The sequence below is a fragment of the Neolamprologus brichardi genome, chromosome 2 (assembly GCF_056152115.1).
Source record: "Neolamprologus brichardi isolate AB-2024 chromosome 2, ASM5615211v1, whole genome shotgun sequence".
Taxonomy (NCBI): Eukaryota; Metazoa; Chordata; class Actinopteri; order Cichliformes; family Cichlidae; genus Neolamprologus; species Neolamprologus brichardi.
Genome location: NC_142105.1, coordinates 11,566,438 through 11,593,347, shown reverse-complemented (window position 1 = coordinate 11,593,347; position 26,910 = coordinate 11,566,438). Strand labels below are relative to the sequence as shown.

Here is a 26,910-nt window from a genome sequence, read left to right as displayed (position 1 = left end):
ACCAGACCATTAGAGAGGTCTGACTCTAATGTTAAGAACCAGTTAGGAGTCTTAAAATACTCGAGGACCCTGGTAAGTCAGTATCTGCTGATCAAATCATCCTGATTTGACAGTATTGGGAAGGTTACTTTTAAAATGTATTCCACTACAGATTACAGAATACATGCCCCAAAATGTATTTTGTAACACATTTCGTTACGTTACTCAATGAGAGTAACGTATTCTGAATACTTTGGATTACCTATTATATTATCGTGCTTTTTACAACTACATAAATGTACTATTGTTATGTGAATTATTACTATTACTGAAGGTTACTCGCCATACCAATACCGACTAGATTTTTAAATCTTAATATAAAATGAGTAACAGTAGGGTGGACATTAGTAAGGCTGCACTGCAGCGATTTCGTATAGAAAACTATTCGGCGCGTACATAAAACAGGTCCGCGGCTCCGAACCGTAGTAAAGGGACCTCTGGCTAATACGTTGGGTTCCGTGTCGGGCTCGTAGCCGAAAACTTTGCTGTCTGGGTCAACTTTGCTAGCGAGAGACAGAGAGAGCCGTTGAAAGGCTGCTCCAACAAAACTTATTATTTCGGAGAAAAACACAAAAAAAGTGTAGAGCCGAGTCTTAATAGCTTACTTACAACTGGGCTCGTCAGGGACTCTTTTTGGCTGCATGGTTATTATTATATTTACATGCTTCCAGCTCCCGTTTCTGCTCGGTGACAGCTCGTACTTTTCCACTCTCCTTTTTCTCCCTCCTCGCGCTTACAGACACATAACGGGTATGGCGGTCCATTCTCTCTGCAGCACGGACTACACTGCCCATGAAGCTACATTCTTCAGGGCTATGCCTGTAGCATTCTGCCTGTTGCCTTCATATTAAATCATTTTTGTGAATAATTTTTAAAAATATTTCTTCGCGCCATTAAGCAAGTAGAGGTGACATAGGCCGCGAGATTGAGACACAGGCATTAGAGCCTGTTTTGTTTTGTTTGGGGCGTGGAAACCAAAATTAGAGACGGCGTAACCGAACATATGAAACAGGAAAATACCACGTAATCCCTTTATTTCAGCAAAGTAACTGTATTCTGAATACCATCTTTTTATACAGTAACTGTAACGGAATACAGTTACTCATATTTTGTATTTTAAATACGTAACGGCGGTACATGTATTCTGTTACTCCCCAACACTGTGATTTCATGGCATTCCTAATATGGCTATATATATATATATATATATATATATATATGTATATATATATATATATATATATATATATATATATATATATATATTTATATATATATATATATTAGGGGTGCAACGATACTCGTATCGATATTGAACCATTCGATACAGTGATTTTGGTTTGGTAGGCATATGTATCGAACAATACAAAATTTTTAATTTATTTTATCAACTTTCCTTCTGACGCTGCTGTCTGTGTTGAGTGCTCAGTGGATCTGCGCTCGACAGTGCAGCCTAGGCGGAGTAGTCGAACGCAGATTCACTGAGCGCAGGGTAAGCTAGCGAGACAGAAGCTAAGCTCTCCTTGCAACATGGCAAATTGAACCTCCCCCACCCTCATTCAGATCTGGCGTTTGGAACTATTTTGGTTTTCATGTGACGTATGACCCTGAAGGTAAGCGTGTCATGGACTAAAGTAAAACAGTATGTTGGATGTGCCAGCAATGCTCAATTACATGGGTGGGAACTAGTGTGTTAGCGCAGTTAGCTCATTAACGTGTGCGATCCGCCGTAGCTCGTTAACGGAGATTTGCTGTGTTGTGGCGTTAACGTCATTTCAACGAGATTTACGCTGACAGCACTAGTGGGAACACAACACACATTTACTCCGACATCATCCTACTGCAAAGACAAGTGGACGCAGACAAAAACCACAAGCACACATGCTACAAATTTTACCCGAGTCATTTAGACAGCCGTTAGCACATGATTCTCCTTATGGGGACCTGATATGTTTAATATGCTGCTGAGAGTATACCCCAGAAGAAGCGTATAGTATAGCTTTTATTTTGGAAAGAGACATTTCTCTGTAATAAACTCTCTTTTCCAAAGATGAGTGATTTCTCGATCAGATACAGGTCTAGCAAAATCGCTAGCCCGACGTCCCGGGGCTAGCGATTTTTCCAGTCGGGCTACCAAAATCTATCTCTGCCCTGCCCGTCGGCCTATCGTAGGAAGGAAAAATATATGTCAATGCTTTTGCATTCTTTCGGAAATGTAGCTGGGTAATTATGTCATTGGCATCGGTGAGCCACTGTCAATATGTGACATATTGAAATCGCGTTTGAATTTGCGCTTGTTTTTTGCTTTCACTTTGCAATCGCGCGAACTGTGTATAGAGAGCGACAGCACTGATTGGTGAGTGATGATAATTTGCGCACCAATTCCTCTGACATCGTCTTATCAATCGTTAGCTTACTATGCAAACATGACAAGTGAAATCTCCCGCAGCAAACTTAAACATGTGAGAGGTTGATCGCGCAGAGAATCGCTGAGCGTTTTATGTGAGTGCCTGTGTAAAAGCAGCAGGATATATATTTTAGTTCTGCTGAGCCAAATAAGACAGGTCAGCGTGAAGAAGTGACAGCCAAAGAAAAGCTTACCACAAAACGGAAAAGTTATGACAAATCAGACTATAAGGCAAAAAGAAAGTGCAGCTTTATGGTTTCATGGACAAAATAATTTCTGTGGCTGCAATATGATGAGCTAAATAACCAGGGCTGCACATAAGTGGTCCGCAGGTGCGCATTCGCTGTCAAAATAAAAAACGTGCACAAGATAAGAAGTTGCAACGCGTGTTTGCGTACATAAGATTTTCAGGAGGAGGACAGACATTTGTTTAGAACTCTTAAAGATGTCGAAGAAGCAAGCTCCTTTAAGCAATTACTGTGATGTTCCTCCACCTCCAAAGAAATGTCAGAAGGAGTCCGAACCACAAAAGAAGCGCGTATTCTCGGAAAAGTGGTTGCAGGAGGTGAGCTGGCTTCAAACAAATGATGAACGCACAGAGATGTGGTGCAGAATGTGCCGTGAAAATTTAATAAATGACAAATTAAAAAGGCATGAACATTTTTTTTTGTATCGAAAAAATATCGAACCGTGACACAAAAGTATCGAACTGAACCGAACCGTGAATTTTGTGTATCGTTGCACCCCTAATATATATGTATCCAGGCAGTATTTTCCCTCAAATCAGCAGACTTTGGAGGGTTATCCCGACTTTCTGTAAGTTAAATAGGTAACTTTCAGCTCCCTGCTGCTACTTCTTTAACCATTTTTCCCTCCATTACATCCAGACATGACAATGAGGAGGAGACAAACATCAAGGCTGCAAACCGCCGTGGAGAAGAGACAAAAAACGCTGGAAGGCTTTCAGACATCAAGCATCGTCCGTCTTGGCTCTCAACAATGAAAGACTTTTTTCTCTTCATTATGTCGATTTGCTTTAAAGCTGTTTCGAACACCAAAGCACCTGTCTGCTCCTCTGTCTGGTTTATTCTGCCTTTACTCCCATGCAGATGCTGTGTGCTCGTACGCGCTGCACAGACAGCTCTCATTATTGTCCTACATACAAGCCGGAGCCCTGGCTCTTTTATAGAGCATGGTTTCCTTTAGGTGAGCGAGTAAATAGATCAGCAACAGGGGGAAAAAAACCCCACTTCCTGTCACATTTTAATTGCAGTCGTGAGATGAGGAATGGCGTTTTCTACTGACGTCATATTCAGTCATCCATCATTGCCTCTTCCATGGAGTGAACTTTAGGGAAAACTTAATTTTCCTCCCCAGTGAGGGCGGAGAAATGCCATTATAATGTGTTTTACTCTTCCTCTTTCTCCACCTCCATTTTCTCCTTCTGCCCCTCGTTTTTTTTTCACAATTCCATTTCTTCTTTTCTCCTGATACTTTCTCCTGTCTCTTGTCACTTTGCTTCTTCCTCTCATTCATATTCTCTCTTTCAGCCACGGGGCGTTCAAGTTTCATTACGAGATAAAATGTATTCAAAGTGGGAGGCAGGCGGAGGGGAGAGGATGGAGAGATGGATGGATGCATAGCAGCCTGGTCAGAAAACACCTGAGGCTCTGTGTGTGTGTGTGTGTGTGTGTGTGTGTGTGTGTGTGTGTGTGTGTGTGTGTGTGTGTGTGCATGTGTGTGTGATGTAGTGAGAGAACAACTGTGTTTATCTATGCATATTTACTAAAAATTGGCATTTGTGCCTGTGAGCATTTCCCGTTTCTCTGTGTGACAGGATGTGTGTGTGTGTGTCCTGTATGTTTACAGTGAGAATGTGTGTGAATGTGTTTGTTTGTCAGCAGCATGTGTTTGCATGTGAACACTCCTCTCTCCAATATTCCAGCTGTTTATGCGTACTATCTGAACAAACACACACACACGCACACACACAGAGTCATTTCAGTTTAAGCACAAAATAAAAACAAGCTTTTTGAAGGTTAGAGGACATTTAGCGTCATGATTCTTCTGTAACATGTACTTCTGTTCATGAAACCCATCAGTAGTTTGAACGTTTCCAGCACCTGGAGACAACCTTGCTGCTGGCATTAAAAAGCTGCTGTTGGAAATGAGTAAAGTGGCGCAGCATCAGTTTTGTGACTGAACAGGTGACCTGATTACAAATATTATGCATTTGTAATCAGGCCACCTGATTACAAATGCGTAATATGATGAGCGTGTGTTTTATAACACACGCCCGTAAAAAGGAAATATATATAGATATAGATATCATTCTATATTTATCCAGTCAATTATTAGACTGGATAAACTAAGGTTTATCCAGTCTAATAATTGAGAAATTGCACAAAATTTGTGCAGGATAACCTGTGTGTGTTATTGCTGCTGGAAGCACTTATTTATTCGGAATAACGGGGGAGATGTTCTCAGGACAGGTGTGTAGTCGGTGCAGGTGGATGCTCAGACCCTGCAGTGACCCTTCAGTCAGTCACCCTGATGTTTTTGGCTGTTGTGCTTAATTTGCGCCTATTCATAAATCTGGTTTTCAGTCAGGTGTCACATTTTGATCTTCTTGACACCTCGGTGTCATTTTCATGTTTGAGGAGCTTCTTGTGGGATGAGGTCATAAGAAAAAATGACCGGACGCTGTGGTCAGAGACGAGTCGACGGCTTTCATTTCTTCAAAGCTGCAGTGTGTGGACGTTTCACTTGTTCTTTTTAGTTTTTGTGTGGTTGTGCTAAATCTGTGATCTGAATAATTACACTTAACGAGTTATTTTGCTAACCCCTCCATCCTCCTCACTTGAACATAATCTCTGCTATTTTGGGTCATTTGTTGAAATGCAGCATAAAACACCAATATGTGATTTTAATAAAGTGACTGCACAAAGGGCAGACACTGACGCAGTTTGGGATGAAATCAGTAAGACTCACACTTGACCTCAATGCTATGTAAAGGAGAAATTAATGAAACATTATTGAATCTTATTGGGTTTAAATTAATCTGTTTTATGGGTAAAGTTTGCTGAAATACTTTTTTCTTCATTATGAGTGAACGTAGGTGCTTCCTGAGTAATGATGTCACGTTTCGAAATGCCAGTTGTTGTAAATTATGTAGGAGGCTGGCCTTTCCAAAGATGAAAAACAGCCACTGAGTTTGATAGTTTGCGTTTGCTGGAAGAGCACCGGATGCTTCATCTTCAGTAGCCGCTATTGTTCAGAGCCTGACCATGATTTCAGTCACACTCCTGCAGTCTGTCCTCTGAACATTTGAGTCACCGGTGACGTCCCGCAGTCAGCACAGGGGGGAGCACCAGTGTGTTGGAAAGTAGAGTTTGCAGAGCAATAAGAACTATGCACAGAAATAAGCAGACGCTTTTGTAATCACTGCAGAAAGCCTTCTTTTTTTTGATCAAACACCCAGAAATCATTAGAGGATATATTATAAAACCAAAACGATGTCATGTTGGCCTGTCATCCTCGTTCACTGGATTTCTCTGCAACATCCCCGCTGCATTGATTTAACGACCTGATTCAAATGAAAGAGGCTGCTGCACACTTTGACACACAGCTGAAGACGACCTCAAAGACGCCCGAAGAAGAAAGTTCATGCAGGAGCCGTCTTAAAAGGTGGAGGAGAAACACCTCCACACCTAACGGCGCTCTGATTTCAAGGGGACCCACTCCAAATGTGACATTAATTGCTTTACCAAAAAATGTATCATCTTGTCTAATTATAGGCAGACAGTGAATTAAGTCTGCAGTAAATGAGTCGCTGGACCTTTCAGGGCTTTCTTTGCCAGCTTTTGACTGACAGGAGAACATGACAGGCTGGCAGCCGGCTGCCCGCAGGGAGACAGAAATCAATAGCAGGTCTGCAATGGCGACGGAGACGAGGTGACTCGGGCTTTATATCAATGGATTAGTGAGAGGTAGCGATGAAAATGTGAAAGAGATTAAAAAGGGAGGAAAATAAAAATGTGAGCAGCGACGTGTGTGTTTCAGTTCCTGTGTGTGTTCTGTGCGTGATCTTTCCTGTTTGCTGCCCTCGTGCAGATGGAGTGTTTGCAGAGTGTGTGTGTGTGTGTGTGTGTGTGCGCGCGCGTGCAAGACAGAGATGGTCATCTCCTCAATAAATCGGCGTGTGATTTAATGGCGTGTCGTGATGTGCTGCCGTTAGCTCGATGCTTTTAATCATCTTGAGGGAAATGTAGATAGTCATTTGAGATTAGTGGACACACACGCGCGCACACACACACACACTGTTAAAACAGGTCGATTCAGTTTTATTAAAAAACACTTTTCCATCACGGCTTCACCTTTAAAATGTTTTTTTCTTCATATTCAGAACGTTTTACTAAGATTGTGGGTTTTTTTTATTTCTGTGTGGATTAAAGACGGAGGCCGTTGTGTTAACATTAAAATCAAAGAAATGTTTTGACTCTTTTTTATTGTTTTAACCGCAGTAAAAAAAAAAAAAAGAACTATTTCCTTGCATTATTTATTATTTAATTTATCACAAAAAAAGCATATTTTCACTACTTAATGTTAATACTTGGATAGAAAAATATGAAATATATGTGAAAATATATACAAAGAGTTAGGGTTAATTTTATGTGATTTATGTGTGTAATTAACTATATTATGAGCTCTCACATGAGTGCCTGTGACAGAGAAAATGCTTCAGTCCTTCATGTTCATCATCTGAGGCTTTCCTCTCTGGTGCTTTTGTTGTGAAATACTTTATTTTGGCAGCATGAATAAGTTACTCCAGAGCGGAGGCCCTGGCGGACTGATCCTGCAAAGTCTGAAATTACTTTCACTCAAATGACCCCAGAACACCAAACACAGGAGCTGGTAATATATTAAATAGAGATTAAACGAGCTGCTTTGGCCACAGAAGGAGACACCAAAGTTCTTCTTTGTTTCCTCACATGGAAATAATAAATCATACAACACTTCAATAGTCTGCTTTATAAGACTTTCAGTGCTTCACGCAAATATACATGCCTGTATGTTGTTCTTCTGAAGGTTAACATGGATTTAAAGCATTAAAAGGATTTCTGCCTCGTAAAGAAAACTTTTGTAACCGTGAAACGAATCTCTGGTCATTTTGATCAAAGCACTCGTGATTCGTGTGGTTTTGGAAAGCCCTGCAGTTAAAGTGTTCTTTGTAAACCACAGTGCAGTGATGCCATACTCTTTAAAATAGGCCACATGAATGGGAACGACTGTGTGTAGGGGGATATTCAGCTTTACGTTCAGTAAAACGATGCGCTGTGCTCCAGCCTGCAGTAATCATTCTGCAGCGTTGGCTTTCTGCAGCACTGTGCAATCACATTAGAAAGGTGTTCTTCATAAGACAGGCCACTCGGATAAGCATAAATCTACATAGCAGCAATTTTTTGCCCTCAATAAAAAAGTTAAATAACCGCAATATGCTCCGACCTGCAGTCGTCACATTAAAGTGTCACCTCTCTGAAGCACTGTGCAATCATATTACGAGCCGTCCTCCGTGAAAACGGGCGCTCGCATGGACGTAAATCTGCGGAGACGGACTGAATCTGTGGGAGGACGGAGAGCCCAGAACCTGGCCTAACAGTAATCTGCATAAAGTATCTGCAAGGAGGTGGCTCCTGTGGAATATGTACTCAACATCCCACAACAGAAGGAGCAGAGCAGAGCCTCCAATCTGATGGTGGCCGTGGAGAGGCACGAGCCCCGACCTGCTGACTGGATTCTGCTGAACACGCTGGAAGTAAAACGTCCCCACCGCCATCTTCCTCCTCTTTCTCCATCCTATCTGGTCTCTAGTCTTCCCCTCCGCCTCCATCTCCTCCGTGTGCTCGGCTTTGTTAGACTCCTTCTTTCCTCTGCCGTCATCACCTCCTCTTTGTTCCCTTGTACACAGACTTCCTTCTTTGCTGTCTCTTCTATAGCATTCTTGTCTCTTCCTCTAATCATCCTTTCCTTCCCTCCTCTTTGCTCTCCTTTCATTTAGTCTGTCCACTCCTACTATCATATTATTTTACTACTTATTATTTAGTGTCTCTTTCTAAATAATTAAATTTTTCCTCTGACATATTCTTCCAATCCTATCCCTTTCTTCTGTTCTTCTAATATTCTCCTCTCGCTTTGACATTAGTCATTTTTCTTCTAAAACTGACATTTCCACCAATTCTGTCTGCAGCCAAAAAAATCACCGCTACATACGCCTTTGTAGCAAAAATGCACAACATGTCTTCACAGCACTGCTGTAGGTCTGCTACATGACCGTGCTGCTTTATGTTGATTAGCGATTAAAATGAAGGATAACCTACAGGTGGAGGAGGGTCTGTGGGTCCAAAAAGGGGGAAATCCCATCATCTAGAGACTGAAGTGGGCAAGCAGCTCATGGCTGACTCACAAAAATTACAAATGAAGCAGCTGCAGCATGAATAAGACATTAAAATATGACTGCAGCTCGGACCCAAGTTAATGTCCAACCTACATTCTTTGATTTCCTGTCCAGCACGTCTGTGAACTGGAATTTTTCTCCTGCTATTTGAACAATAAAAAGAGAAATGATTTCTTATCAGCTCTGCACTTTTTTATATTCATTTTATTTATTTTTAGCACCAAGCCAGAGTGTAAGTTATGCATCTCAGCAGCCCGGAGGCAGACAGGCTGCTGCCTGCTAATATAAACGCTGTCTCCTGTGACGCTGACAGTACTGGAAGGAGGTAATTGGGGTCTTTAGTCTGCAAATGGCGTCTCTCTCAATGGCGTTATTCACCCAGAGAAATCAGACGCAAGAGGGTCGCATCTGCTGTCCACTGCCGAGGTCGTGTTTTGCCGCGCTCATCGTTAGATGGCCGGTTAACTTTTTGGAGGAATAGGACCTCGGCCTTATTTCCTCGGTCTTGTTGCTATAGCGATCAGGAATATCCAGCTGAAAATAATGACGTTTCTTTAACCTGCGCTGCACTCTGCAGACTCCGTCTGGCAGCATCGAGCAATAAGATTACCCAGTGCGTAACCTCTGCTGTTTGCTCCACCGCCAACTGTAATTGTCTGGAAAGTCCTGCAGCAGTAATTTGTAGGACGGACCCTGTGAGCGGATTGTGTATGTGGCTTTCTATCACCGCTTAGAGTCTGTGCATGCAAATTAGGGCCACGCAGATATTAGTTACAACTGACAGGAGCCACTGTGTTAAAGGGCCTGCTGTGCTACCAGAATTAGCATCTTCAGCTAGGAGGACAAATGAGATGAGAGCGATCCTTTAACGCAGGGCAAACGGGGAGAAAGGTTACAAAGCTGTTGTAGTCCGTGCTCTACTCTAGACTTCATTTTGCTTTTTATTTTCTGCACACTAAAGGTACACAATAAAAAATCTGTAAAATGAAGGAACTGTTTTTCTGATAATGAATTTTACAATTGACATAAACCTCTGTAAAAACAACATAATGTCAGAAAATTACCAGGACACAGGCTGCTGTGCAGTACTGCACATTCCTGCATTACATAAGGACGGCGGGTAGAATACAACACTGCTACACACCCTACTTCATGTGCCATTAAATGAGTCACAAGGATGACAAAATAAATCATTCTTATAGCAAAAAAAAATAGAAAAACACTTTAAAAATGTTCTGTGTGAAATTTTAATGCTGGTTGTGTATCTCTGAATGAACCAGAACGTCAAGTTCACTGATATGAAAACACAAGTTTGAAAGCTCACATAATATTAAAAACTGACAGTTTTCTTGTCTCAGACAAAGTCCATTTTTTGAGTGGCTCCATGTCTTTGTCATTTAGTACAAACTGTTCTTATAGTGCTGTGATGAATGCAGTTTAAACACTAGGCGAAAGACAGGTTTGCTGGTGTGATCACCAAAGTGTCTACATTTGTCTGTGTCAGGGAGGGAAAAAAAAGGTTTTCTATTGCCAGACACAACCGTCTGCAAACAATCATGGCTGACACTAAAGGAAAAACATCTGTCAGGTCAAAAGTGCACGCCTAAAATATTTCAAATATACTGAAATGCAGTTTTCTTAGTTATTTCTAGACATTTTCTGGTAAAACCTCCAGCAAAACATTTTAACCAAAAAGCATTTCCCTCATGTTCCTAATGGTGTCAACATCTGGAAAATGCCTCGTCGTTGCATTAAAGACAAATGATCACAAACGGTGGTGAGGGAAGAGCAGAAGTAGAAAATAGAAAAAAGGGAAAAAGAAACAGGAAAAGGGAAAGTACCTTTCTTGTGAGTAGCTTCATTTTTGGAGCCTTTGGGGTCTAATAAAAAAAAGATGAGAATTAAACACAGCATATACTAACAACACGTTACCAACTACACGTTGTTTGTCCTCGTTAAGGAAAACAACCGCGTTGTCTATCAAGGAGCGAACAAGACAGCAAGGCTCGATTATCTACGGTGTCGCAACACTCTGCCAACACTCGGCCGGGGTGAGTGTGTGGCAGCGGGGGAGACTTGGGGAGGGGCGGGAGGAGGGGGGCAACATACTGTGAAGGCAATAGCAGGAAGGAGGGATGCATGAGACTGTAGAGAAACAATCTACTGCCATACTGCAGCGGGCAGGACAGGAGAGGCGATGCGCTGAGATGAAGAGGAGAGTTGCAATGCAGTTCTGTCAAGAGGAGCTGAAGTAAAACTAGCAAAATGCACTACAGGAGATGCAAGAGGCCAGAGAGAAAGAGGAGGAAGAGGAGGAGGGCAGGGAGGTGCAAAGACTACATGTCAAACTGGCTTCATTTAGATTTTCCCCTTATCTGGACTGTTTTGACCTCGGTCATTTTGGGCAAAGGGTAGACGGTGACTTACACATTTCACAACAACTCAAATAAAACAAAGCAGCCGATTCTCGGTCCCCATTGATATTTCGACTGGCAACAGAAATGGCACTAACCCCAAAGGAACGGATAAATGATCGCCAATCTGAGATGTAATTCCAATTCTTCCTATTAATATGAAGTCATTTGGCTGAAATGGAGCCCATCTGGATGACAAAAGGTCCTACTTCAACCCCCCAAGAAAGTAACAGCCTCTCACAAACGGGCCACATTATATCGTAGCTGAGAAAGAGAACTTTTAGTCTGCACAAGGCTGATTGATAGTGGAAAAATGCCAACCTGCTAATGTCAAGGAATCAGAAGTTAAAGACAAACGATTCATTGCTCTGAGGTCTTTCCCCCGTTCGCCCTTGGAAAGATAAAGACTTAGCCCGATGTGCCACTGAACGTCAGCGGCTCATCGGATTGGTCTAAAAAAGTTTAAGAAAGGAAACAAAGTAGAGATTTTCTTCATCAGCACATGCTCACAGCCATCAGCTAAACTGTGATTTAACACCAAGCCGTCTAATTTTCTGCAAATCAAAGACTTCCAAATCAGACATAACGTCAGAGTCGACCTTCAGGTATTAAACGGTTCTCATGCACTCAACAGCAAACACATTTCTTTTCAAGCTATTAAAATTTTCTCTTCCAGTTACTCAGAATTAAGAACAGAGGCCAACAAAATGTCCTATCGATACACGCCGAGGAGACTGTCTTCCTTTCGTAGCTCATGTTTGTTGATCGATGTCCTATTTTGTCTTCGAACTGCACTGAACTGAGAAAACCGGGCCCATCCTGCTTTGCTGTACTTGACAACTGCCAATGTGAAGGATGGCAACTACACCCAGTAGAAGTCTGCAAGCGATATTGTAATCTGTCACTGTCAGCCTGGAAAAAAAAGGGAAACGGCTTCTAAGATAGATGGAAAGTATTCGTCGTGACCATGAACTGTTGTAGACAGGTGACTTAAACTCTATAATCTGCCCGAATCCACCAAAGGCAATTTTTCCTCCCTCCTCTGTGCACGACAGTCTCTCCGTGTCAGGACTAAGCCTGGGCTTAGCCTCGCGGCCAGGCGGCCTGTCGAACATCTGAGGACCTGATCCTGGCATTAATACCACAGCAGCTTTGGTTTTTTTGGACTTTTGCTTTTCCAGCAGAGGGGATCTCGTAACGCAAGCTAATTACTAGCACTGTGCACAATCAATTCTCCTGGCTTTGCAGCAAAGGTACAGAAATGAAACCAGAGGAAAAGAAAAAAGCTCGCCTCTGCGTTCGAAGCAAAGATGCTTTGTCAGACAAATACAGGGTTTCCCCCGAATGCTTTTCTCTCTACTTATACCCCAGGGTCCCTCCATCAGCCAAATGTTGGACGCATCTGCCACGTAAAGCCCGAGAACAGCAGCCCGCGGCCTGATTGTGTGGCGGAAGTGAACAATTACACGCCAACCTCTCCATCAGGCTATTTAAATGGATTTGGTGGGCTTAAACCTTTTTTCCTCTGGCTAGTAATTAGAGGTGCGACGGGATGGCGCAGGAGGACCGAATGGCCCTTTATAAGGCAGTATTCCCCTCCTTATAAACTTATTAGCCACGGACCGGTGGACTGCAGAGGGAGGAAGACAGAGTAATGTACCCATCAACTCCTTTTACACATCTCAGAGTGGCTGTGTGCAGCCTGAAGCTAAAGGTTTTTGCTATCTGAGGATCAAGAGGAAACAATAACTATGTGAGCTATTTAAAGCAAACAGAAAAGGAGGGGAATTCATTCATTTCGACAACATGGCTCATTTGACAGTGCTCTAATTACCAGCTTGATCATTTCCTGTTCGGCTCACAATAATGAACAGATTTAAACTTTTGACTGCAGAAATTAATACGAGCACTCTCATTCGCCTCTTTCCTCCACCTCTTAGACTCCTCTCGGTCCGTTTTGGTGCCCTCACCATCCTATTCAATATTCCTCTCTTCGCTGCCCTTGCCGTTCTGCCTCCTCCTGCTAGACGCTCAACTGTGATCAATATTTTTGTCATAACTCTGGGGAGAGTCACCTCTGTGACGACATTAAAATTCCTCTCTCCTTGCAATATATCCCTCATCCAAATTTCCTGGCTTGGAAAGGAGAGGGCCGTTACCTTGAATACTAAGAGAGCCACAAGACCTTCCTCTGGGCGAGAATGCCCACTCACCCGAGCAGATTTCAGCGCTTGCATCCTTGTAGAGTTGAGAAAAAAAGAGGAGGGTGTAGATATTGTAGTTTGTGTCCCAGAGCTGCTTATTCAAGACTGCTGCAAGTGTAATACATAACTGAGGAACACTGGGTCCGCTGGGAACTGTGTTAGCATCAGCGTTCCAGCTCTAAGCGAGCACAAATCTGTTCTGTGTGCAGTGCGACACCCTGCATTTCACTTCTGCCACCTGCACTTCTTCCTAATCTCCCATCGTGGGCAAATCCCTCCAACTTGGTCGGCCATTTGTGTCTTTCTCTTTGTCTTTCTCTCCCCCCACTCACTCTCCCATCCATTTTCCCCCCGCAGCCATTCCTCCATCCTACGCTCATTACCTTATGCCCATTAATCCCATTAAGTAGCCATTAAACAAGTGCTGATAACACCAAATGAACGTCAAGCTCCGACAGCTAATAACTAAAGTCCCACCTCGGCACGTTCAACTCCAGCAAGGAGAGAAGGAGGAGGAGGGAGTCGCACAACACAAGAGAAGCAAAGAGTTGTGTAGCTTTGTGCAGCAACAGCTCCTCCAGCTGTGCAAGGACAAAGTGAGAAGGAGAAGGAAAAGAATCTCTCGTCCTCTGTGCATATTTACTCAGGTCCACCGAAGCAAAGTGACGCAGTGATGATTTTTCAGTGAGAGGTCTTTGATATCAGGAGGAGGGAACTTGCCAAACAAAATAAAAGGACTGTTTCAAGGAGCAAACACGAGCTATGAAGCAACAACGGGGGCCGCTCAAGAGTGCAGAAGATGAAAACCTGCTGAAGCACAGATTTTAAAGCTGGTGACACACTCAGTGTCTTCTCAGGCAAAAAGCCCTGCCTTGCAAACACGGGGGGGTCGGAGGGTGGGGAGTTTGGTTCGCCAGTGGCCTGTTCAGGTCGAGACTGAAACCAGGAGCTTGGTCCGAGTCATTGGCCTTGCTGCTGCTCGGCTTGAGTGATGAGGAAGGACAAGGTTATGGCGGAGAGGGAGAGGAGAGTCGCAGTTGTAGTCGGCGCCATTCATCAAGCGTGCACGAAGACACACACTTGGACACAAGAAGAATTACACAAACCCTCCTCTCCCTCATTGGTTCCCTCGCTAACCCCCCATCTCTCCCTCTCATACACACTCCTTTATCTCCACAGCGCTGTGTGGCCATTCATTACCGGGGTAGTGCATCAGAAGGGCTCGGTGCTGCTGTCTGAGGAAGTAAAAAAACCTCCTGTATGACCTCACCTGCTACCTGCTCACCTGAGCAAATGTTTCAAGAGCCAGATGCTAAAATAAAGGAGGGCTAAACAGATAAAAAGGGGACAATTTCTTTATTAATGAACTTGTCTTTCAACCACCGATAAGGAAAATGGATATGCAGGAAGAGAGGAGGAAAATAAAAGGAAGAGGGAAGAAAAATGAAGATTAAAATATAAGAGAATAAAATAAAAGATCTGATCACTATGCAGAAATAAATAAGACCAAATGATGTGTGATGAGCAAGGAAACTAATAAGGAAGCAAAAATTAAGAACGCAGCTATAAGCAGCAGACAGAAATAAAGAAAAGGCAAAGACAGATATGAGGTTTGGATGAAACACTGTAAAAACTGAGAAAGCAGGAAAAGAGAAATGAACGTAGGATGAAGTCATGGATTATAAACAGCTCGTCCTGAATGTGTCACGAGTGCTTGCTTTCCTCTCTCCAGCAGAGGAACTAAACTAAATCAACCGGAAGCTTTTTGCCCATACACTGGACCCCTGCACCGGATCACTGGAATTTCTTCTCGTGCTGCCATAGTCATAGCTTGGGGCAGATCTCATCACTTCTCCATCCTGTCCCCTCCCGCCCTCCATCTACTGTGGCAAAATTAGCAGGGCTGGTGCTAATTGGATGAGCATGAATGATGTGTAGGAGGGAAAAAGAGGAGCACAGGGAGCTCACAAACAAAAACACAAGAAAAAAATTAGGCAAAAGACTATTTATGACATGCAGCAGTGGTGAATGAAGAAGAAACACCCAGTGCATCATGGGAATTCCCCAGCAGCCTACGCCTTTTGCAGCATAACTAAGGGAGGATTCAGGGTCACTTGATCCAGCCCTAACTATGTGCTTTAGCAAAAAAGAAGGTTTGAAGCCTAATCTTTAAAGTAGAGATAGTGTCTGTCTCCTGAATCCAAACTGGAAGCTGGTTCCACAGAAGAGGGGCCTGAAAACTGAAGGCTCTGAAGGGATATGATGCTTTCAGGACTTTGCACATGAAAAGGAATTTAAATGTATTTCTGGAAACAACCAAGATCAGCAAGGTCAACAAAGGGAAGATAAATATCTCTTTTTTTTATCCCTGTAAATACTAAGAAATCGCAGTAGTCCAGCCTAGGAGTAATAAATGCATGAACTAGTTTTTCAGCGTCACTCTGAGACAGGATGTTTCTCATTTTAGAGATGTTGCACAAATGGAAGAAAACAGTCCTACATATTTGTTTAATATGTGCACTGAAGGACATATCCTGGGATTCCTCACAGTGTTACTGGAGACTAAGGTAACGCCATCCAGAGTGCAATACACTCAGTTTGTTGTGAATTTAGATTTACATTTGCTATGTTCCCCATCATAAAATAGACATTAGTTTTACTGTAGACAGAATATCTCAAACAGCACGTGGGAGGCGTTCCATCCAGTAAAATAACGGTGGTACACAACAAGAAACAAAAAGATATTTGAAAAGCAGGTCAATATTAAAAAAAGACACCAAAACGACACCAAAATGGATTTATATAAATAATATAACAGTGAAGCTAAATCTAGTTTGTTTCCACTCCAAGTGCTTCACACTACAAGGCTCGTCCATCCATCCTGCACCACACAAATCCTTCTCGCTCTCACTCTGATGGATGCTTCAGGGGCAGTTTGGGGTTGACTGTGTTGACCGCCCGATGTCACCTGGATGGTCCCGGGGTTTGAACCACTGACCTTTCAAATGGTGGCCACCCCACTCTGCTTCCTGAGCCATAGTTGCCCCAGGCACTGACCCGACTTCCTCGGGCAGCTTGTTTCGTAGCTGTGGGGCTCTGCATGTGTTCACTTCTGCTGGTTTTAGTTAAAAAAACAACAACTTTGTTCTGGTCTAAATTGGAAATTGTGCAAAAGACAAAATGAAACTGTGTGACGCGCCCGGTGTGTTCTCAGGGTAATACACAGTTATCAGTGTGTCTTCACCGTGTTGGAGAATGTGCACAGGTGACGGTGACGTTTCCACTACAGCAGCAGAGAAGCATGCTAGTTGAAGGATCCCTTCCTTAAAAAGCTTCTAAGGAAACACGTTCGAGCGATCCGTGTGCTGAATGTCACATCATTACAGACACGTCACTTATTAAAGTGTTCCCACTTAGCATGTTATGGTGATGATTATTTTTATTATAATACCCCCATGCTATTCTAGTTCTTCCTTTTTTTGCTCCCTGCCTTACTCCCCTACTGTGCAAGTACATATTTTTTTTGTTGTTGTTTCTTTCCCCCCGAGTTTACGAGGCCGCCGAGCTGTCAAGCTGTTTATTTCATGGGTGTGATTAATGCAGGGGTGTAGTCGGCTGGTAGGGGACGCACACAAACACACACACTTACACACAAAAGACTACATGAATGAGCAAGTCGGAGAGATCACGCTGTGTTACTCTGTCGACCTGACAACCATGACAGAATCTGGAAGTTCATGTCGGGCTGTCTGCTAACGATGGCCCCTGACACAATTAGCTGAGCACATTATATAAAAGATGGGCTCCTCCTCCTCGTCCATACGTATCTTCATTACAGATCTGCGCTCGTTACAAATTTACCCCAAAACAGAAAGTATCTGACATCTGAGCTCATTTAAACAAACGTGTCTGTGTTACAGGGGACATTGGGACTCTTATTATTCTGTGCGTGTGCGGCACAGCGCCGGAGAGTAATTTCATCTGCATTAAAATTTTTTATTACATCGCATTAGAAGAAGGAAAAAAAGATTAAAGCTATAAATTCAAATAACTGCCACACAGGCCTGTTTAAATCCTGATTTGTAAAGGTCAGTGCAGTGCTAGCTTCAGTAAATCGTGCGGGAGTGTTGCCGAGCAGAGCTGAGGAGAAATCAAATTTAAAAAACAGAAATGATCTCCAAAATCGACTCGCGACAAACACCTGAGCAAACTCTCGGCAGGTCGGCCATTCTGTAGCCACGGCAGGTTTAATAATGCGCACTTAGTCACAGCGAAAACCCTCCGCTCCTCTCAACTCTGTCCTGCATGAACCGAGATATCCTGCTCACCATATAATGGGTTGTACCATTATGGGCTCAGCAAAGAAAAAACAGAAGAAGAGAGAAGCTCCATGGCAGCATTCAGAAACAAAGCTGTGATTCACTTGTGCACATTCTGCGTACCTGTGTGCTCAGTGTACAAAATATTAGCAACACCTTTAAGTTTCACCTGTTTTTGATTTAGAGACGACGGGCAGATGCAGAGCAGCAGACAAATAGCATCGCATGCTGACCTGACGCAGGCAGCGTTAGGTAATGTACGTCATCCCTCCAGGTTTGATCACCGCCAGAGATCCCAGAAAACATCTGGGTGAGAAGTGAACGGCAGAAATCTTTTCAGGTTATTGAAAAGACGAAGGCAAACCTTCTTTCTACCCCAGCAGATAACATGCCACTTACTATATTACACACACACACACACAAGCAGAGTGCTTAACAAATATATTAGACCACCAACAAATTAGTGGTTTATGCCACGGCTGACCTGAATGGACCAGGCAGGTTCTGTGTGCCGCAGCGTTTTTGTGTTTCTGTCTAGAAGGAATTCGGATAAAGTCTCATGTTAAAAAACACATTTTCAAGGTCAGCTTCATGATTTATTGGTGGGAAATTGACAAAAAGTCTAATAACTTAAAATATTCTCATCTACATCTAAAGTTTTAAGACGTCGTGTCACATTTGACCTCTGACCTCTCCTTCAAGGTCAACAAACTGATGTGAAGGTCAAAGTTATAATAATGATTTATGGAGATATTTAAAACTATGTTTCTTGCTCCCATCTTTTCAATGTCAATCTTGTTTGTGTTGGAAACATTTATTTTATTAGGACTTTTTTATGTATATTTTTCATCTAACAGGTCATAACCACAATTCTTATACTAGGACGATGCTTTATCTTATTAATATATTTTTTATTATAAACCAAAATACACTTGGTGTTTATCACAAAACATTTAAAATATGAATAAATCATAAAATAAATACTACACATGTACTATATTCATATAAATGAAAAAATATACAAAAATTTTAGTATTAAAATGTGTTTCCGTGGGTTTATTAAAGTATGTTTAAAAAGAAGAAAGAAATACATTAGAGCCGTCTCAGAGGGGGAAGCTCTCTGAGAGCTTCCTGTTTTTTAATGTTTCTCGTTAATCCGAATGCACAAGCTCTTTAATTAAAAATATAATCATGTAATATCTTATCCATGAATTTTAAAGTTTACAGTTTTATGAAAAAGCAGTGAAGCACATTATTATTTTGCATCCCTGAACAGTAAAAATGAGTTTTAGTTATTTTTATTTTACATTTCTAAAATATTTGACAAATGGTCTCATACGTTTGTGAAGCTCTGTACACACACACACACACACACACACACACACACACACACACACACACACACACTGATCTGATCACAACCATTTTACATGAAACAGATCAGATCAAATCGAGCCAAGTGTAAGGGCCATTTAGATATTTATAATTATGAATTAATGGTTTGGCAAATCTTGATAATAACCTGAAAAGGTTCACTTTTCACTAAAACTTGGACAGCGCCTAAAACGTGCAGTGATTGGTGGATGAGTTCCCGTGTGCTTTTGAGGTTCATGTTAAACCTCCTGCAGACCAAACTGCTGCCAGGTAAGACTCGAACTCCTTACACATCCCACTGATCTGCTTCTGATCAGACTTGGAGGGGAACTGAGCGTACCTCTCACTAACATTTGAACCAATCTTTATCCTTTAAGTGACGACAGTAGGACAAGATTTACTGTCTGGACTGCAAGGTGCCAAGGATAGCAATGCTTTGGCAGCCGTATATAAAAAAAAACAAACAAGTAAGGCACATGTTGTAACAGGTGATTAAAGGTTAATACTTAAAGAAGACGTGTTGATAAAAGCTGGAATATCACCGGGGTACCAATATTTTGTACACATGACCCGACAAACTAAACGGAAGACATTAGAAATTTCTCACATCCACTTTATAAAATCTCAGTTCTGGCAGTTTTAAACATGCAGCAAGGCTTAAATGTCAGAAAAGCACGAGGGGAAATCAGTTTGTCTGTCTGTTCAGATGCTTAAAGATGCTGTAAATGTATTTTTAACCCATTGCATTAGTCATAGACTTTGGTGGATACGGAGGGCTGCCCCAGTTCTCTCATGTCCAGTCTGTGTTCCTAATGCAAGAAGGTTTAAAGTAGAAACCTCTGACATGTGTCTTTATGGGGGCTTCCATTCAGGGAGGTCACTTAAAACTATATCGTCATCATCATCATCATGAAGTCATGGTCAGCAGCACACTCATGGGAGAGAGGCACATTACCTTGACCACCAAAACAAGCACTCAGGATACTGTGTGGATACCAAGGAATGTAGCCAACTAGCTTAGTCTTTACTGGGGATTTTGTCGTCTTACCATATGATTGTGGGTAAAAGTGCAAGGCTGGACTTGTGTTAGGGGAAAAAAAGGTGGGTGGGAGGGGGTTTGGGGTCTGACACCTAAACTGAGCCGTGGGAAGAATTACCTTTGTTCCACACTGCAAAGGGCAAATACAGAGATCGACAAATTGAGAACAGACAAAGACATTGAAGTGATTAAATATACAGCAACAAAGTTTCAGCAACATCGATGTCTAAACATGTTATTTTCCTTTTTTCAGTGAAGCTAATAAATACAAACCTTTTTTTCTTTGGCGACATTCTTGGCTAAACAGGCATTTAGAAAAGGTAATAAAATGCAGACATAGCGCAGGTCTTTTCAGGGTACGTTTGGCTACATTCCTGTTTTATCCGACTGAGTCTTGGTGGCAACGCCTACCTTTAAAATTTGGTCGGATTCTGGCATCGTACCCCGAAACCTTGCCCATGAGCTTGTCCAGAAATTCGGACGGTGGCATCGGAGAGGCAGCTTTCCTCGCTGCAGCTTCTTTGGATGCTGCCAAGCTAGAAGAGAGAAAGGTAGACATGGTCAGCAAGAGAGGAATGGTGGATCCCAACAGATTTATGCAGCCTGGCAGTGTTACAAACAAACAAACAGTTACATTTCATGTAAATGATCCAAAAAAGACCCGATTAACCCCAAAGATGACATAAACCCTCCCATTCAAACCTTTAACTGACAGACATGTCTGTGAAGGTTCTTAGTCATCCAGGTCATCGTTGTCTAAGGAGCTTGGAAAGTAAGGCATCTGGACTTCTTTAAGTTGCTTGAGGATATTTCATCTGAGAAGCTCCTTCAGTTCCATGAGCAAATGGTGGAGAGTCCCAGATTTTAAGCCCTACGGGAATGCCCCCCCAATAGGGTCATGGATTGATCCTCTACCTCTACATGAGCCAAGGTGTGAAAACGGGTGTAGGTCACAATCAGCCAAGTTTCGGGTGAATCCACAGTGAAGCCTAGTCCCACCCTATCATGTAATTTACTGAGGTCAAATGGCCCAGGATGTGAGTGGGCATTAAGGCATCTGGGAAGAGATCTCAAAACTGGATTATAGATGGCAGAGAGTCAGTGTCATAAGCCCCGCCCTCTGTTCAAAGATAGTCATTCACAGTGGAGATAAATGGCTTCTTTCACTCCTCTTTCAAACCATCTGTGTTCTCTGTCCAAAATGCTTAAAATCTGGGACTCTCCACCAGTTGCTCTAAGAACTGAAGAAGCTTCTCAGATGAAATGTCTTCAAGAAATTTACAGTAGTCCGGACGCTTTTCTTTCCAAGCTCCTTAGCCACATCACCATAAAAGAATTACAGAGCTAAAATCACAAGTTGGTGCACTTTCACCCAAACATGATGTTTCTCAAACACAGATGAAAAGCAGCCATCACGAGTCATTATGCCATGAACGCAGGCTGTCATGTGTTACAAGGAAATCTGACGAAAGAACCAGAGCATGGCTGAAGTGTACGAAAAGCCACAGCGTACGTACTCACATGTAAGTCTGAGCTGTCGATGGCCTGAGAGCACATCTTTTACTCTAGTTTAAACAAATTTGGTAACAAAACACGTTCATTTGTGATTCTAATCTACAAAAACAATGTACCCGTGTGAGAAAAAGCTGACAGGCAGATTCTTTGTTGTTGTTGTTCATTTTAACAAAGAGGTAGCTCACACTAATAAATGATTAAATCAAATATCTTAAAAATCACCTTTGGTCCTTTGGAGGTTATCCCTGCTGGCATAAAGCAGCTCCCGTCCACACCACAGATTCAAATCAAATTAAATTTATCCTCATTTGATTTCATTTCGTTTTATCTATTTTAATTAAAAACTGACTAAAACTGATTAAAACTTTACAATCTGTGAATTTAACGCCTGGCTACAAGAAACATGCTTTTTTCTTTTCATGAAGTTGTTACTCAAATGCTGTGATTCACTTAACCAGCTCCCATTGATTTTGCAGTTCAGTTCTTTACCTTATTAAGTTCATCATGCTCATTAGATGCTCTCTGCATAATGCCAAATCCCCAGCACAGCCTTGAGCCCACAGACATACAATGAGTCCAGAGCAAACAGTCAATAACGCTGAACACACAGACGATGATGGACTGCGCTAAAAACCAAAGCGAACAGCTACGGCACATCAAAGAAAGACAAACAGGCACCAAACGGCTCTCCTGCTGCCATGAGGATCACAGTGGTGACCCAGCTGAAAATATTGGTCTTGACAGATATAGTAAATGTCAGTGCAGCTTGGGACATAAACGCTCCTGCATTTATTGAAATGAAGATGAGCTGTGTTCGTTACCTACAACTGTGGCAAAAAGTCCAAGTCATTAAACTTCCCACTGCGAGGCCTGAAAATATACTCAGCATTTTACTGCAGGGGAGCATTCCTAACTCAGAGCTTAAAGCTAAACAACAAGGGGCCTATTATGCTTTCTGTTATTTTCTGTCATATTAGTTCTCTCATAATGGCGGTGAGGAAGTTTCTAATGATGAGGTCAGCGTCTGTACAAGTTCAGTTCAATTCAATTTTATTTATATAGCATCAAATTTAAAAACAAACAAACAGTTGCCTCAGGCACTGGTAAAAACTCTTCATATGATTATCAGACACAAAGTTCTGTGAACACACTGCTGTTCAAACCTCTGTTTGCAAGAGGAGGCCAATCAGAGGAAAGCTGGATTTAAAGGGAGGCAGAGGATGAACTGAGAGGCACAGACCATCAAAGTGAGTCAGTCTGCAAAATCTCACTTCAATTTATATGGCATCAAACCACAACAACAGTTGCCTCAGGGTAATTTATAATGTAAGGTAAAGAGCTTCTCACCTGGAAAGAAAAATCTGTATTTAGAATAGGACTATCTGAAACCCGTACATGTAAAAAATCACAATTACATCCTAATAGATTCCAAAAATGTGTTTCCCATTCTTGAAGCCTTACCAAACATCCTTACTTTATAAAACAACATATCTCCAAAACTTTGGATATTTAAGATCTGAGCACCAAATGCAAATCTTCTGCAGCTTTTCCAGCTGTCGTGACTCCGAGCTGATTATTAGTTATTGATGTGGCTTTTAGTTCGTGTGCCACAGCCTGTTTAAACACTGTGGTAATGTACGCCTCTGAATTTGGAATGAAATGCTTGGCTGCTTCAGTTGGATGGAAAGTGAACTGACAGTGACTCTGAATTGACCCGTGGCCCGACAGTGGAGGTGCATTAGTGGCCACTTGTAGTACAGTTTGTATTTCATTGCATCATTTCCTGCTGGGTCCAGAGACAGCACGGACAACAGTGCAATCCGAGCTATAAATACGCTGCTGAGCTGACCCACTTCATCTGACCGCAGCTCCACGATGAGCTTTGTTATCCAGGAAGACATGAGAAGAACTCTGAAAACCTTTCACCGTGCCAGCTTTGTCCTAATGAGTCGATGAATTAATCAGCAATGAGGACTGAATGAGGACTGGGTAACTATTAGTTTCTGTTCTTCATTCTCATTCATATTTTTTGGATTTTTTTAAAGTGTAATTAGTTTAATTAAATTCTACAAATACACTTTCTTCCATGTCAGTGTCCCTAAGAAAGTAGATAAAAGCATGTAAGCATTTTTCTAGCACCTGTCATGACAGTAAAGGGGTTAACTACTGAACATCATAATCAGAATACTTTATTAATCCCAGAGGAAAGTATGTGGTCACTGTTGCTCCATGACAAAAAAAGCAAACAAGTTAAAGTACTACAGTTAAAGTAAATAGCTCAAATATAAAAATATCCCTGATATAATACACAAAAGAAATATAAACTATGAAGTTGAAATTAAGGTACCAACAGTAAAGGATGTGCAGAACCGCAGGGCTTTGTGCTTTCAAACTAAAATCTACGCCATAACTGCAAGCCCCTCTGAAACCATACCCCGCAACCTGATGTGCACCTCCCTGGAAATGGGACTGCACGTCTGTTCAGCACCGTTGATTCCTCCTGTGCATTTCTACCTTTTCCCTGCAGTTTTTAAGTTTATCAGTAAGAGAAAAGCCATCATCATTTCAACAGAAGGAACAATAATCATAGCATCAATATAAGGACTGAAACATGTCAGAAAGTTCCTGTAGGGAGATTGCTGAAACTTTCACAGTGTACAAAGAAGTTTAGAAACGTGAGGGACAAAGACGTCCACCCCCGGAAAGAATGCCCAGAACAAAGAGCAAGTACCCAGGAGGGAAAAGGTCCCCGCATCTAAGGCGCTTCTATCTAGACTTGAAAAAAAAAACGATGTCGTAGTTACATCATAGCTCTACAAAGAGTCACGCCTTAGTTAGGTTTTATTAAATAGTTCCTCTTATAATCTTTAATTGTTAACGGCGGTGGTGAGGCCCCTTCTGAAGAAGAGCAATTTGGATTGTAATGATTTTAATAACTACAGACCTGTATCCAACTTACCATTTTTAAGTAAAATTTTAGAAAAACTTGTTTTTACTCAGATTAATGACTTTTTGAGTGATAGACAGATCCTGGAGATATTCCAGTCTGGATTTAAGGTGAACCGCAGCACAGAGACTGCTCTCCTAAAGGTTTTAAATGATCTTAGATGTAACTGGGACTCCCAAAAGCTCTCAGTCCTGGTGCTACTGGATCTAAGCGCAGCCTTTGATACAGTAGACTACGCTATTCTTTTAAACAGACTGAAACACATGGTGGGCCTCTCTGGTGCTGTACACAACTGGTTCACTTCCTATCTCTCAGACAGAACTTTTATGGTGAGTATGGATACATGCTCCTCTAAGATCCATAAAATGACATGTGGTGTGCCTCAAGGGTCAGTTCTAGGCCCTGTACTTTTTAATTTGTATATGCTCCCTCTCGGCGGTGTCATCAGGAGGCATGGAGTGAACTTTCACAGTTACGCTGATGACACTCAGCTGTACATTTCCATGTCTCCTGATGACACCAGACCAATGGATGCCCTTTTTAACTGTATTTTAGATATAAGATCTTGGATGGCAGAAAACTTTTTACAGCTTAACCAGGACAAGACTGAAGTTTTAATCGTCGGTCCTGAGGCTCAGAGAGAGAAACTCTTGTCTAAATTACAGGCATTTTCACTATGTCCTTCGCTACAAGTGAAAAACCTGGGTGTTATTTTTGACTCTGAGCTTGGTTTTATCCCACATATTAAACATGTAACCAAAATTGGATTTTATCATCTAAAAAATATAGCCAGAGTCCGCCCTATTCTCTCTCGGGCCAACACGGAGATGTTGATGCATGCTTTTATTACCAGTCGCATTGATTACTGTAATGCCCTGCTCTCTGGTCTTCCTAAAAAGAATATTTCAACTTTACAACTTTTACAAAACTCTGCAGCTCGTGTGCTGACGAAGACGAGAGGGCGGGCCCACATTACACCGGTTTTAGAATCGCTGCACTGGCTCCCCGTGTGTTTCAGGATCGATTTTAAAGTTCTTTTATTGGTTTTTAAATGTCTTAATGGTCTTGGGCCTTCTTATCTCTCAGATCTGCTTTTACCATATGAACCCTCGCGGACCTTGAGGTCCTCTGGTACTGGCCTTTTGATTGTCCCTAAAGTCAGGACACATACTCACGGAGAGGCAGCTTTTCAGTGGTATGGTCCTCGTCTGTGGAACAGCCTGCCGGAGGAGCTCAGGGCCGCAGAGAACGTACATGTTTTTAAGAACAGGCTCAAGACCCACCTTTTTAATTTGGCTTTTACTTAACGTTTATTTATTTTACGCTTATTTATTCTATCCTGTTATTCTATTGTTAATTTAGGTTTTACCTAATATTTATTGATTTTATTCTTATTCATTTTTTAATCTTCTTACTCTATTTATATTTATATTTATACTGTATCCCGTTCTTATTTATTTTATCTTTTTACCCAGTATATATCCTATTGTGTCATATCTCCAGTGTTTCCTCGGAGGGCGCTCTCTGCACCGGGGCTGTGATCGACCGTGGCTGCTGGGGCTCTGGGGGTCCTCTCAGCCTGGCTGGGGGGCTTCTTTGCCTCCCTCCTGCTGTGTGCCCAGCCTGGAGGCTGCGGTCTGTGACCGGCTTCCGGTGCAGACGGCTCCCCATGATAGTGTTTCCTCACTTGGCTCATGCGTACCCAGTCCAATTTTACTTTTTAAGTGTGCGCGCGCGCGTGTGTGTGTGTGTGTGTGTGTGTGTGTGTGGGGGGGGGGGGGGGGGGGGGCTGCTTTTAACCATGTAAAGCACTTTGTGCTACATTTTTTTTTTGTATGAAAAGTGCTTTATAAATAAAGATTGATTGATTGATTGATTAATTCATGTATTCTTTCTCTTTCTATCAGTACATCAACTCATTCTTTGTTTTTAGTTTTATAGACTAATTGGATTGTTTTGCTTCTCTTTGGTCCCGTGTGTATCTCTGTCATTTTAATCTTATTATTTTCTGTATTTGGTCTTTTTGCTTAAAAATGTTCTTAATTTTCACTCAAAGTGTAGAAAAGTGTCCTTCAGCTTCATTTAATCCATCATATCAGCGCAACGTGTGAACATAAACCTGGTTTTAAGGCCAGGTTCAGCAGCGGTCCATGACTCGCTCTAATGATCATATTATTGCTACAAAAAAAAAGAAAAAA

At 42.0% G+C, this 26,910-nt stretch overlaps 1 protein-coding gene across 2 annotated transcripts in view; it reads right to left on the bottom strand.

Annotated features, from left to right (window-relative positions):
• Positions 1 to 26,910, bottom strand: part of glra1 (glycine receptor, alpha 1) — a 130,356-nt gene that overhangs the window by 84,259 nt on the left and 19,187 nt on the right. For both annotated transcript variants that reach the window (XM_087847243.1, XM_087847246.1), the window contains exon 2: positions 20,662 to 20,786. In XM_087847243.1, coding sequence (XP_087703369.1) covers positions 20,662 to 20,786 — 125 coding nt within the window. The remainder of the gene's footprint in view (positions 1 to 20,661; positions 20,787 to 26,910) is intronic.